The 14,948-nt window shown below is 43.7% G+C and overlaps 1 protein-coding gene across 2 annotated transcripts in view; it reads left to right on the top strand.

Moving 5' to 3' along the window:
- LOC138983688 (uncharacterized) overlaps positions 1 to 14,948 on the top strand; it is a 48,619-nt gene that overhangs the window by 2,930 nt on the left and 30,741 nt on the right. For both annotated transcript variants that reach the window (XM_070356976.1, XM_070356977.1), the window contains exons 2-3: positions 1,367 to 1,498; positions 9,998 to 10,116. In XM_070356976.1, the coding sequence (XP_070213077.1) occupies positions 1,375 to 1,498; positions 9,998 to 10,116 (243 nt within the window). In that variant the 5' untranslated portion in view covers positions 1,367 to 1,374. The remainder of the gene's footprint in view (positions 1 to 1,366; positions 1,499 to 9,997; positions 10,117 to 14,948) is intronic.

The raw sequence follows: 14,948 nt of genomic DNA, 5'->3' as shown, positions 1-14,948 counted from the left end.
GCCTATACAATTTTGCCAGGAAAGACCCTTTTGTTAATCGTGGGATCTTTAACGTGCACACCCCAATGTAGTGTACACGAAGGGACCTCGGTTTTTCGTCTCATCCGAAAGACTAGCACTTGAACCCACCACCTAGGTTAGAAAAGGGGGGAGAAAATTGCTAACGCCCTGACCCAGGGTCGAACTCGCTTCCGAGCGCAAGTGCGTTACCACTCGGCCACCCAGTCATAAAAAAGTACACAGATACATTTAGCTGTAGATCTTTGTGATGCGGCCAGTTATATTAAAACCAAGTATATTGCCAGAAAGGTAATTCATTCCCCTACCGTATGAAATAAAGAATTTTCATTTTTCATAAATTAGTATTGATGCAGTGTACCGGAGACCAAGGACACCCCCCAAAATCAAATTCGCAAAAGCAAACATGCAGACACTAAAATACAAAAAAAAATCAAAATAAGCAAGAGTGACCCTGTTTTTGATCTCAAATGGGAGAACAACTCATTTTCTACCCATACAAACTTATTTGGTTCAGCTGTTGTGCCTAGCAGTGTTGTTTTGCCATTTTGAAGAAGACTGGTGTCAGCCTCGTCAGAAGCCGTAAAAGTTTTATTAAACTGTAATAACTGTTTACAGTATGGTTGCAAAACTTCAGCATTTTGCACACTTGAACACAAATGAATATTACAATTGGGGATCAATTTTGGTACAAAAGCAACTACGCGCTTGAGTGGAAATGTGAACGCGAAACAACAATTACGAAAAACAGGTCTTCCAACATCAAAACCTAGTTCAGCCCAGCAGACTGAACTGGCACGCTCTACTATCGCTGTGTGGCGCATAGTTGCTTTTGAATTAAGTTGTCTCTCTGCGTTCAGTTGACCCACAAAACTTTTCAGTACATGTACATGTTCTGTCCAAGTTGGTCTAGCTGCTTCAAATTTTATAGAATTTTAATGTCTCAAACTGTTTTTCTATGTGATAACAGTGGGTTTTTTCAGGAAAATATTTGGTGTTTGTGTGTGTTCGTGTGCGACTGTGTCTGTTTTTCTGTCTGTCTGGCTTGTCTGTGTGTCTTCTATCAGAAAAGAGCCTTGACATTTTTGTTGTGATATATATAAAATATATACAGGACTAGATTACCTTGCGATACGTCCCCCACAAAGGGACTTTGCTCTGTAAATCTCGGTCCCCCTTGAGGAGGGTCTGATGCTCCCAATAGGCTGTCTGTGAAGGGATACTTATTTCTCTCTCTATCTCTGCTAAGAGATTTTAACAAATCTCGGAAGAAAGTCTCTGCTGACTTTCAATTGTTTCTTTCACAATTTCTGATGTTTTATATATATATATATATATATGTGATCAGAGCCTGCCATGTTGGTGTTGGTGCGGAGAAAAGGGGACAGAGCATCCATTCTGTCCCTGGTTGTGATACGTGTAGCTGCAACAATGCTGACTGCTGCCTCCCAGCAAGTATGCCAACATGTGGCTGAAGCAGGTCAGGGTCGTGTATGTTTACATATGTGACCCTCCACCACGAAATGAGTCGCATGTCACCTCGCTCGGTTCTGCGCTAGGTTTAATATAAGTCCGGGGAGTGTATGGTAACAGTGTGAGGGTCACCTTAGTCACAGGCTAATAACTCAACCAGTTTTCGTTCTTTTCTAAAACGGGTTTCATCACTGGATAGAGCATAAACAACTCTTTAGGAAAATGTAAAAATATGAAAATCATGCAAAGGTGACATGTGACTCATTTGGTGGTGGAGGGTCACATATGTGTGTGTGTGTGTCAGTGCCTGAGTGTGTCAGTGTCTCAATTGTGTGGATATCCCTGTATGAGTGTAATCAGAAGTCTACCATCTAGAAGTATTTATCTACTATATTACCAGCAGTCGACACGCGGTGATACATATGCCCTTTGACCTTTCCTTGGGGATATCCGGTAATAAAAATAGAATATGGGATTATGGGAAAGCTGTTTAAGGGCACTCACGCACTATATTTGATTTTCAATACACGACTCAAAACCTTTGGGATAAATCAAAAAGAATAAAATACAAGAATATAGAGTTCAGAAAAGAAGAAAAAAAGTTAAAAAAGCATGTTTTACAAAAGTCTTTAGGGACTCGAACCCAAGACCCCCTGCATTGGAGGCAAACGTCTTACCACCCAGCCACAAGGCCGCTTATAAACTATAGGCGTGAAAACTAAGACTTGAACTGCCAACATAACTGCCACGTGCCCGGGTCAGTTTTTGAATCGAGCATTTGTTGACTCGTCGTTTTCCCCGTTCATATTTGTGTTGTGTACGTCTTATTGATATCATCATTACATGTTGTCGCGGTGTTGCCTAAAGGGCAATCAATTTTTACCTAAGCCGATGATACTAAAAATATAAAAAAATGAATGGGTAATTCCGCGGCTGGGGATATTGTCGTGCTGGAAGTAGATATATGCAACTTTTTTTTTATTATTACGATTCATTTCATAATCCAAAACGTTTGGAATGAAGCAAATGAATAAAATACAAGAATTACGAGTTCAGACAAAAATGAAAATAAAATTGCCGTCGAAGCCAATCGAACCCGGGAGCACAAAAAAGTAAGGACTAGCGCATGATCGAGCGCGTTACCAACTGAGCTATTCTGTCGCACTGTAGGCGAGGGAGATTTTAACTTGAAATATTACACTTGAGTTCTCGAGCGTGGCGATGACTTACTCGAGTTTCCGAGTCTTTTCGTTTGTATTTGTGTACTGTTCTCTATATCCCACTGTTCGGGGCTAATTCAGTTCATAACTGACCCTACGCTCCCGGTCACTTTGTATAAGTTTGGAAAGCAATATGAAGTAGCGATAATTTCAAGCGTGACCGACATTATTGATACGAAATGCATTGACCAATCGCCGAAAAGCGCTGATGTCATTGCATGAAAAATACCCCAAATCCTCTATTCTCGATGACATACTAAGGAGTTAGTTCGGGAGAATGACGATCTATGGATGGTTTATTATATAAAGACAGGGACCTATATTAGAGGGATAGGAAACTCCTCCGCCTCACGCGAAATGCGTGCCTACCGCGATGCGCGAGATGCGTCAGCTGACTAATGCCAGAGATCACAGACTTTGCGCATGGGAATTTACCGTCCAGTTTATTTCTGTTTACTGCGTTTTCACTTGGAATTCGACATCTCTTGTTCAAGGTGAGTGTTTATATTTATCAGGAGTCCAAGTTTTTGTTTTCTTTTTGTCATTCAACTCATGAAAACCGACGTAAGTTAGCATCGAAGTTGGCAGTCGGTTACCCCGCCGGTCACGGCTTTGAGAAAAAATGGCGTTTTCATGCACCAACACGCGATGGTTCCATTTTCATGATGAAATCCTTCATTGTGGATTTTTTTTAAATCGGCAGAGGGGCAAGCATTCACTAACTTTTTAAGTAGTAAAACTAATTTTGAAATTTTAACTGATTTACGCTAGTTGTTATTGTTGAAAGTAAAACTGAAAACGGTGTCCCGTGAAATTATTCAACAGGGCCAAAAAGTTTCAAAGTCCGATGTGCAAAAGTTGCATTTTGTGACAAGAAAAATACATAAAAAGATGCATTTGATTTTAAAGCTGCCCTGTATGTGTTGTAATTTGTTTATGATAGTAATGCATGGCGGCGAACTTTTTAAACATGAAGTCCACGATTTATACTAAAAAGTCTCCTCAAGTCTCATAATTAAAATGTTTTCAGCAGGGAAGCCTTGAAAATGTGTCTTTTTTTGCTAATTTCCAAAAGTTTTGCAATCAATATCTTCAACAGAAAAATTCAGAAAATTTCAGAAAAAATGTAATGGTGTTAATGATTATGTTTTTGAAAGCAAGAAGCATCCATGGTTCCTTTCTTTTTCTTACTTTAATTAAATCATTGCATTAAAGTTGGGATATTTGCAGATGATAACAGAATTTCAGTCCTAGTCTAAGAGCTATTGCTGCATGACTCTACCGACAATCAAAGAGTCAAATAAATCATAAAATATGTCATGTCATATATGAAAAGAAAGGGTTTTTCCTGCACAATTCATCTGTACATGTGTCATATCTGTACTGCTGTTTATCTGACTTTAATTTCATATAATAATGATAATTTAACAGATTTACAGTTACCTTAAAATCAAAGCGTATACATTTTTTTCAATTATGTTAGTGGTGAGCTGTTAATTTTATACTTATAATAATAATTATTGTTTGCAAAGAGTGTTGCAACAAGGAATCAGAAACACATTTAATTGGTTATGTAGAGGCATATGTAATATGTTTATGTTGTCATTATTTTAATGATTTTCCAGATGGGGCGGCGGAAAACGTGTTGGAATGCCTCGGAAAGGATCGAGATTTAAACATGATGCAGCATGCAGAAAGAATGCTGAAGAAAGGAATATGAAGACTGAGGAAGACAAGTTGTTGCAGTTTTGTACTCAGATCCAGTAAGTATTTTTCATAATTTAAATTTAAAATAATACACTATATTGTCAGCCCAAGGACTGTTATGCCGGGGTGGAAGTAGAGATAAGCGCCTACTTCCCAAGAAATGCTCCATATGGCTTCGTGTCTCCAAACACCTCTGACAGTCAAATCCAGCTCATGGCCTTCACGTGGCGGGCCCTGTCTTTGACTAACAGGAGAACGGATGCAGGCGGGTCCCTGGCGCCTTAAAACCAGCTGCTTCGGGCAGATGGGGCTCGTCAACCTTGGATGGTCGCTCATCTAGGAGAAGGACAACTCCGATTTCAAAACCCGCACTGCCTTGTGTGCGCCTTGGGAAAGGCAAAGGCTACGAGAAGGAAAACTTCGACAACAAACCCGGGTAGAGTGGACTCGACAGCCCAGCAAGGCAGCTACTCTTGGGGAGGAGGCAACCGTGAGTAAGAACCTCAACCACCGAAGACGGAAGACAGCAGCCAACTTGGCGTGGGGAGAAAATCGGCAGTCTACGCTTCCACGATAATATGGCCGTACAATAAAGAAATTGTCAGCAGATTTGAATGTAGAAGGGATGACCGAATTTAGGTATGTCAAGTACTCTAGCCTGGATTTATGAAGGGAAATGCAAGAAGGAGGGACTAACTACATATTTCTCCTGTTCCCAACTGTGAGACAGAGTTAAAAGCAAAGCCATACATAATAACAAAGTCATAACACAATGACAACAACAACACCCCACAGATGCAAATTTTGTGTGTCTTTTATTTTCACGGGGCCAAAGAAATTGTCACTAGGCAGAGCCTTTTTCAGTTTTTGCCTCGAAAGGACCTACTAGTCTTTCTATCAACACATTTCCAAGGCTACTTCTGTACTTGTTTCCGTCGCGATATAACCTTGAACGGTTGAAAACGACGTTAAACACCAAAGAAAGAAAGAAAGAAATCTGTACTTGTTGTTGGAAATATCAAGTTGATTAAATTACTATATATTTCCTTTTTATTTTTCAAACTTGACGAGGGTGCTCCAGCAGAACCTAGGGAGTGGGGTGATTTTCTGATTGAGGACTGCCCTGGACTGCTGTGTGCGGAGCTAACTGTTGATCCTGATTCATCAGGAACCGAAGATTTTAAAGATTAACTTAGTTTAACTGATGACAGGTGTTGTGTTTAATAAAAAAATACTCAGAAAACTTTTGATTCTTTGCTTTGTTCTTATTTATTGTGTATGCAACAAAACAAAAAAACACTAAAATAGGGAGAGGTGATAGAAAAGAAAGCACGCATCATCACCTTCATACCAAAACTTGATGACACTGTATGACAGGAAACTAATTTATTCACACACAAAAAACCAAAGAGCAGGCAGATGAATGCAGTCACAATGAATGAAGTATACGTCACTATGCATATGAGCACAGTTTAAAATTCACACAAGCATCAAAATATTTGCAGTACGAAAAAATGCACATGACAATGGAAAAGAAAACCATTATTCTGCTTCTGGACTTTTCACAGAGTTTGACAGGACAACATAACCAGTTCAGTTCCCAAATATAAATGCTTGCACTCCACACATCAGTTCACCTGTACCCATACACTGAAAGTACTGAGGAAAGAGATCAGTATGGACTGCCAAATATGTCCAAAACATGCTAGCCATCTGAATATTGATTCAAGCTATGTCTACCAGATGCACATGCTGCATAAAGTGACTGAACATGAATACCTTCAGTCCTGAACCTAAGGAATATCATTCATAAGTTCATGGTACCTTTTCCACATCTGTGCACCCTGCATCTTTATTATTGACTAGATGAATACCCGCTTCGCCGGGTAGCCGGCTTCGCCGGGAAGAAGTAGAGCCGAATCCCCGGCTTCGCCGGGTACCCGGCTTTGCCAGGTGAGTGGCGCAGGTGGCGCACCGTACGCGATTGACGCCACACGAAGGAAGGGAGATAAACGCGCAAAACACTGGAGAAGATAAGGAGCGTTGTGGTCAGTGACCTTCTAAAAATAGTAACGGGAATATGGATTGAGCGTTGTGGACAGTGACCTTCTAAAAATAGTAACGGGAATATGGATTGACGCCACACGAAGGAAGGGAGATAAACACAAAACACTGGAGAAGATAAGGAAGAGTTACTGGGAATGGATCTGGGAAGATGAACAGAAAAACCAAAATCGGTTCAGCGCTGCGCGCTGAGAGCACATGTTGAAAATTCTCATCGACCAGGTTGTGTCCGGGGTGTACCTGAATATGCCCACCAAATTTGAAGCAGATCCATCGAGAACTTTGGCCATGCATCGCGAACACACACACACACACACACACACACACACACACACACACACGCAGACAAACAGACACAAGTCGTATATATATATAGACGCATGAGTGAAGCTTATAAAGTCTTAAATGTTTCATCATCTCATCCACATTGCCATCTCTTGAGACGATACTTGCCGCTATGGCAGTAAGAGATGATTTCTCTGAAGATATATTAATATAGGCATCCTCTTCAATCCTTTTAATAGCGTTGATGAGCAGGTCCCTGAAGGTTGCATTGCTTAGGCGGGTGTTCCTCTCAGCGTCACAGCAGTCTCCCTCAACCAGTCCGTCTAAAACTGCAACTCACCAACTGCATCAGACTGGGCGTCACCGTTGTCAATTCAATGCTCACTGGCTGAAACAGAGAATGATAACACAACTTAATGAATGCAGTCAGGTAAATTTCAACATCAGGATACACAGCACAATTCATGTTTACTGCTCATCATGTAAAAACTAAAATGAACATGTTTTGTAAGTATGCAGGTTCCCAAACAGATGTCTACTATAACAGAAATCCCCATTCACAAATTCCTACTTCACTGCTTTCAGGAGATGCATTAATCTGTTGGGCTTCAAGGTCCACTGATAACACGGTTTTACTGTGATTGGTATGTTGGTATTCCATGCGATACTATAATAACTTATTAGGGTAGGTGTTTCAGTTAGCCTAGATATATATTATTATGATAATAATTATGAAACGCACACGCGCAGATATATATATGGAGTCTTACCTTTCAAATGTGGCTTGTTGTGCTTCTTGGTGACATGTCTTCTGAAACCGCTGATAGAGGCATAACTATTAACTGTTGGTGCAATCGGGACACTTGAAATTCTTTGCAGACGAACGTTGACGCTTTGCAGGAGGCGGAAGAACCGTTTCGCTTGCGATTTTGTCACTTTCAGGTTCGGAACCGCTTTCACATCATCCTCCGTAAATTTTCCAAAAATGTACTCCAGTGGCAAGTCGTCCCACTTCAGAAAATCCTCTTTTGTCGACATCCTTTATCCCACAACAAGCGCTAAAATGTAAACAGGAAGCCGAACAGAATCGGTTAAATTGTATCTCCGGCAGAGAAGAGCTCTGCAAGGGACGGTATTACACTACCGCGGACCGCCGCGGACAGTTCGTGGCATATGCAGTTACCTTTTCCTGCGGTAGGCGACCATCCTCGCAAGTGCAGTGAAGGAGTTTCCTATCTATCTAATATAGGTCTATGATAAAGAGAAGCAAGTGGTTAAAAACGCGCATTGATAGAGCCAATGAACAGGGATGGAAACTTGTAGTATTTCATCCACTTGTGGTGTAATATATATATATATATCTAACTGTAATCATGATGCTATTGTTGATAAGAATGTTGTTTTACACCCTCACGGTGAAACCATTAGGGGCATGTTCCCGGGTGTTACTCCGACTTTAGATGAGACACACAGGTGTATGTGTGTTTGGATGTAGTCAGCCACTTGCACTTACGGCAGAATGACCGAGGTCTTTTACGTGCTACTGTGGTGACACGGGGGGTGGAACATGGATACCGTTTCTGAGTCTGCTCATAAAGTTGACCGGTGTCCATCTCCAGCCTGGATTTGAACCCGTGACACTAGGATCACAAGTCTGACCTGAGCTACCCGGCCCCCCCCCTGTAATCAGTTTAGCTCTTGTGATTTGTTTAAGCATGAGCACAAGCAGATGATCTTACAAGCCCCCAACCACCATTACCTTCAGTCGACGCGCAGTGGTACATATGCACTTTGCTCTACAAATAGACGAGGGGTATTCCGGACTAAAAATAGAATACAGGATTTTTTATAAACGACTCAAAAACCTTTGGAATGAAATACAAGAAGAGCAAACGCTCGATCGAGTCACTTTCGCAGTTCTGAATATTATATGAGGCATCAGATGGACAGGAAGAAATTGCTATTCACAACACAATGAGTCACGTTCACATAAAATTTGAGCCCGGTCACTTTTATAGTTTCCAAGAAAAGCCCAACGTTAAGTTGTGTGTTGCCGAACAGAAAAGGCTAGTTATCTCCCTTGTTTTTCTGATAACGTTCGTAAAAGGCTACAGATGTAAATACTTTGATGTAAAGAATAATCCTACAAAGTTTCAATCACATCCGATGAACTTTGTCAAAGATATAAAATGTCTAATTTTTCCTTTGACGCTGACCTGTGACCTTGAAAAAGGTTAAAGGTCAACGAAACCATCGTTAAAGTGTAGAGGTCATTGGAGGTCACGACTAAACAAAATATGAGCCCGATCGCTTTGATAGTTTCCGAGAAAAGTCCAACGTTAAGGTGGTGTCTACGGACGGCCGGCCGGACGGCCGGCCGGACAGACTAACACTGACCGATTACATAGAGTCACTTTTTCTCAAGTGACTCAAAAATGAATAAAATACAAGAATAACGAGTTCAGAAAATTAAAAAAAGTTGAAAAATTGAGAAAACAAGTTACAACAAATCTTGCCGTTAACGCGATTCGAACCCATGACCGCTGGGTCAGTGGGCGAGCGCTCTACACCTGAGCCAACCTGGCACACAGTTCTCCGGGATGAAAATAGAAGTTCAACTTCAAACATGCATTACACATGAGTTCTCGAGCATGTGTCGACTCATCGGTTTCCAAGTTTCTTCGTTCGTATTTGTGTATTGTACGTTCTGTCGACCCGATGCTCCCGTTCACTTCGCATGAGTTTGGAAAGCAATCTCCAGTAGTGATAATTTCAAATGTAACTAACATTATGTTGTAGTCTGGCTCCGAAATGCATTGACCAATTGCCGAAAGGCGCTGACTTCATTGCATGAAAGGATTTTCCGTCCCAGAATTCCCCACGGATTTTGAGACTCAGAACATTTTGTTCGGGACGATGACGCTCTATGGCCATTTGATTATGTAAAGGGAAGCAAGCGGTTAAAAACGGGCGTCGACAGAGCCAATGAAGGGGGATACCAACTTGTAGATAATATACCTGTGGCATGAGTTACATAAATAAACCCTTATTTTTGTGTGTGAAAAAAGTGGAAGTTTAGCAGTTTTAACCATTATGTATTGCTATCTATAGATGAGGTGAAACAATCACTGCAATCCTTATAATTAGCTTGTGCAGAAAAGCACTGAGCATTATATGAACATGTTTGTTTCTGGGCTGATGGTGATCTTTCTTCCATTTTTCTTCAACAGGCGGTTTAAAGTTTGCAGACCAGTACCCCGCTCAGCCAGTGGTGGAGACAGCAGGGGCTTACTCGAACCTGTCTTGCTGTACAGGAAGGCAGTCTAACGTTAACCACACCTGGTACAAGGTATAGAAAGAAAGACATTTTGCATTAGCTTGTAAAGACTTAGTTTTCTGCCAAGAGCTCTTCCTGACATTTTACAGAACCGGTGACGTCAAATGGCTCAAGAACGCGGAAGCACTTTGGTGATGGTATTATCACGCTGTCCTTCCAAGTTTGAAGACAATGCCATGAGCAGTTAGTGAAGCATGGCACTTAAAACAGCATCAAATATTGACACATTTTTCAATATCTGAAAAGATCGACACCTACAAATTGCCATAGCGTCATTGCTGGGCAGAACTGCTAAACAATTATACCTTGATAGGCTTCCATTTAAAACTGGTTTCCGTATTCCTATCTGTTATCACTCTGCTCTTACTTTTTCTTTCACAATCATTTTACCTTCTTTTTTTGACTGGTCCCTGGACAGCAAACTCACATGAATGTTCTTTCTATCCCAAAAGCGATGCTTAGAATTGACTGATGTAGCCCGCAAGAATTCATGCATCAACTTACGTCAAGCAATCAACGTCATCACTTCACATAATTTATGGTCTCAGTATTTCGTGGGCCTTCTATATTTCTTACTTGTAAACTGACCCTCAAGGGTAACCGAGACTAGATGAGGTTGTATCAATGCGCCTCGCCATCAGGTGATCGTTGGCTTTTGTAATGAGTGTTCATCGAGAAATGATGACCGGTAATTTTTAATGAGTTGGGGCATTCGGACCAATCACAGAATCTGTTTCATTAAACACCAACTTGATTGAATTACAATCTCTTTGATACATACACTGTAATTGATTGTTCTTTCCACTGACATGTTCTGTCATTCAAATTGTTCGGGTTAGGTTAGTCTGATTTAACTCATTCGCGTTGTGTCAGAATTGGAAGTCCGACAGCTGTGCTTTGCGTTGCCGACACATTGGAAGTTACGATCCGATGGATATCACGAATTTTTAACGCTGACCAAGGGAAACAACCCCCCACAATAAACTTCTGCCTGTCTACAGTGGAACCATTCACTGTAAACAGTTCCTTCCCTTCAATTGTTGGGAATAATTTGATTTTTTTAATGGTGTGTGACCCACGTGTTTTGACTTTTCCAAGATGGCGGATCGTTCTGCTACAAGACGTATTAAATTACATATACTCTACCAACTCACATATAGCAATTTACCTCAGTTTAGTGCTAGGACGCTTGTACGCATCACCTTGGCAACAATGGAAGCAACCCTAAAAAAAAGAACGGCCTTGACCCTTTAGAAGGGCCACGTGACTGGGGCCACTTCCTGTGCCCGTGCGCATAAAGCGCCGCCATGTTATCATTCCTTTCCAAGCGTTTACATGCGGTGGACGGATTACGCTCGAGTTTCACAGCTCACGGTTCTGCTTTCCACTTAGCAGAAACTGTTCACCTTGGTTCCCGACCACTCTCTCTACCTGCGGCTGTCTTGGGTGAGATTATTCCAAATTATTCTGTTGTAATTTGTTCGGTCTGTGCGTCTTTGCCTAAGTTTGTCTTCTTTGTTTTGTTTTGTAAACAAGTTGACTTACTGGCTGTCATGTAACTGACTACTGTAATTCACTGATTGCTGAATGTCCCAAATCTGTCACCAAGCCCCTGCAACTAGTCCAGAACGCTGCCGCTAGACTCGTGTTTCGAACACCTATGAAACAAAGCGTCACGCCTCTACTCAAACAGCTACATTGGCTTCCAGTCGAACAAAGAATTAAATACAAGATCTGCTGCATATTCTATCAAATTGCCGCCGGCACGGCTCCACAGTACCTGTCCGATCTCGTGCAGAAAAACAATCCTGAAAGGGTTGTCCGCTCTGCCTCCCAAAATAAATTTGTCAAAGCTCCTAAGTATCAGAGGGACGATCATGGTGGCCGCTGTCTTTCAGTCGCAGCTGATCATATCTGGAACAAACTCCCTTTGTCTCTACGTCTCAGTCCATCTCTGCCTTCTTTCAAAGCAAATCTCAAGACTCACCTCTTCAGAGAAGCATTCTATGATGATGTAGTTGTCGCGACCCTGTGAATGTGCACTTTCGGATGAACAATGTTTACTGTGTGTGTGTGTGTGTGTGTGTGTGTGTGTGTGTGTGTGTGTGCGTGTGTGTGGACATGTGTGGGAGGGTGTGTGTGTGTGTGTGTGTGTGTGTGTGTGTGTGCATTTTAATTGTTGTGTATACTGGGAGTTCGTTCCTGTAAGAGCCTTTGGATTTTTGTAACATTTATGTTTTGTTTTTGGTTTTTGTTGTAAAGTGTTTATGATTGTGTTCTATTCCGTCAATGGCGTCATTCTGGTAATGATGTTGTTATTGCTTTTGTAAAGCGCTTTGTGTGTTCGAAAGCGCTATAGAAATCACCATTATTATTATTATTATTATTATGTCTGACAGCGGCAAGAAGAAGAGCTTAACGAAGCAGGCAGCTGCTGAGCACTCGCCTAAGAAAGGCTCTAGAAAGCCTAAATCGTCTAGCGTTAAGATTTTTGATCCAGCTTCTTCTAAATCGTTCGATGTACAGATTGATGCACCCTCCACTTCTTTGCTTCCCCTCTCCATGCCTACTCTGTCAGCGGAGAAGGGTTCGGAGGTGGCTGGTAGTAACCCTGTTGTTTCTCCTGAGGTTTCCTCTATTCTGTTGACTCTGAGCACGCAAATCAACGCTCTGTCTGCGGATCTCAAATCCACGCGGGAGGAGTTTCTCACTTTACCACAGGGGGTTGGAGATTCTTCTTCTCTCGCCAGGGTGAAGGTTCCCCCCTCGTCGACTGTGACAAGGGCTGACGTTCACCCTTGTCAGTCTCCCGGCGATGGGGGCGTTCCCTCGCGTGCTGTTTCCTCTTCTGGCCACTCCGGTCATAAAGGTATTTATGCCTCACCAGTAGCGGGGTTCTCCCGCCAACGTGAGGCGCGTTTATCGGAGAAAGTATCCCCCCCCCCCCCCCCCCCCCCTGTTGTACGGGCAAGGGGAGAAACTCCCGACCCCCTGCCTATTACCTTCCGTTCTCGCGGTCGGGTAGAGCAGGGAAGGGACCCGGAAACGCGAAGGGATCTGTTGTCGTTGTCCCCTTCCGCATACGAGTTGGCGGCGACACAACAATCTCAGCTTCCGGCCAGGGGGCAGGAAGCCGTCCGTAGGGAGTCACTTCGCGAGTATAGCATCCCGCATGTGGCTTCCGTTCCGGTCGATGTTCCGGTTGACTATTGTAGTCAATACGGCGACACTCTTCCGGGTAACACGGATGTGATGGACGGGCAGTTGGATTTTGGCACTTCTCTGCATGAGGAAGATAGCAATTTCCGGCTACCATCCAAGCTGCCTCATGCTCTTGCGTCGGCGGCGGAAGTGGCTTTTCGCTACTTTGAGGAAGGGGTGGTGTCTACGGCAGGTGTGTCCGTTCCGCCACCTTTGGCTTTGGGAGATTTCCGGTCGCCGGAGGAAGATACTCACTTCTTTCGCTTTCGGGAATCTCCGTCTGTCGCTTACGAGATGTCACGGGTCTTGGGCAAGACCAAATCTCATGCCCATATGCGCGCTGATACAGTGCCGCTTTTGGTAGCACATGGTGCGGCACCGGATGTAGTCAAGCCTTCGCTTTCGTCCTCTCAGCAACTGACTTCCGCTGTCCAATCTGGCCGAAAGTTTATGCTGAATTCTCAATCAGTCAACCTTATTGACTCGTTTGCTCTTCCGCGGGCTACACTTCCAGTGACTCCAGAATTAGCTTCTCTCCGCAAAGACGCGAAGACGGTTACAGTAGGGACTGAGCTGTTCCTTGTTCGGAGCTTACTCTTTTGTCCTTGGAAGAAACGGGCAGATCTTTACTGGAACTGTCCTTATCGGAGACAATCCAAAGAGCCCTCTCGCGGTCTATCTCTACCTCTCTTGTTCCGTTTGAGTTTCGGAAAGATGCGGTTGAGAATGATGTAGCTACTATGCTCGCTATGTTGGCGAAAGTGTCAGCAGAACAAATGAGCCTGTCGGCTAGGCTTTATGCACACTCGGTGCATTCTCGCAGGTTTGCTTTTCTCACTGGATCCAAGATTCAAGATAAGGTTACAATCGAGGCTTTGAAGATCTCTCCTTTCACGGAGGGTGCTCTTCTCTTGAAGCTCTCCAGAAGGAGACGCGTGACGCTCGGGATTTGGCAATCTCCAGGATCGCTCACGCTGGGTTTGTCAACCCACAGACCAAGCAACATGGTCCCCCCAAGATACAACAGTCTGCGTCTGCTCAGACCTCATCTTCGAGGGGTCGGGGCCGTGGTGCCCCTTACTCTAAGAAGGGTCCGTCTTTTGGCAAGTCGAGGGGGTCGGGGCATAAGCCCCACCCCCAATAATGCCCCCCCGAACCTCTAGTCCCCACAACCCCCACCCTTTGTGTCTCCAGGATCGCTCACACTGGGTTTGTCAACCCACAGACCAAGCAACATGGGCCCCCCAAGACACAACAGTCTGCGTCTGCTCAGACCTCATCTTCGAGGGGTCGGGGCCGTGGTGCCCCTTACTCTAAGAAGGGTCCGTCTTTTGGCAAGTCGAGGGGGTCGGGGCATAAGCCCCACCCCCAATAATGCCCCCCCCCCCCCGAACCTCTAGTCCCCACAACCCCCACCCTTTGTGTGGCGGGCGGCCCCTCCAGGGTCATTCATCGCTGGTTACTCAGGGTAGATTGTGGGGGTAGTGCGTTCGGGGTTCCGGCTGCCCTGGGCGGATGGCAAGGCTCCTCTGACGAGAACGCCTCCACCTTTTCGGCCTCCAGCCAACTCAGAGGCGAGGTCCGCCCAGAAACGAGCTCCCGTGCGCGTTCTGATTTCTCTGCTCGGGCAGACGGAGTCGATG

The sequence above is a fragment of the Littorina saxatilis genome, linkage group LG13 (genome assembly GCF_037325665.1).
Source record: "Littorina saxatilis isolate snail1 linkage group LG13, US_GU_Lsax_2.0, whole genome shotgun sequence".
Classification (NCBI taxonomy): Eukaryota; Metazoa; Mollusca; class Gastropoda; order Littorinimorpha; family Littorinidae; genus Littorina; species Littorina saxatilis.
This window is presented reverse-complemented; position numbering and strand designations above follow the sequence as displayed.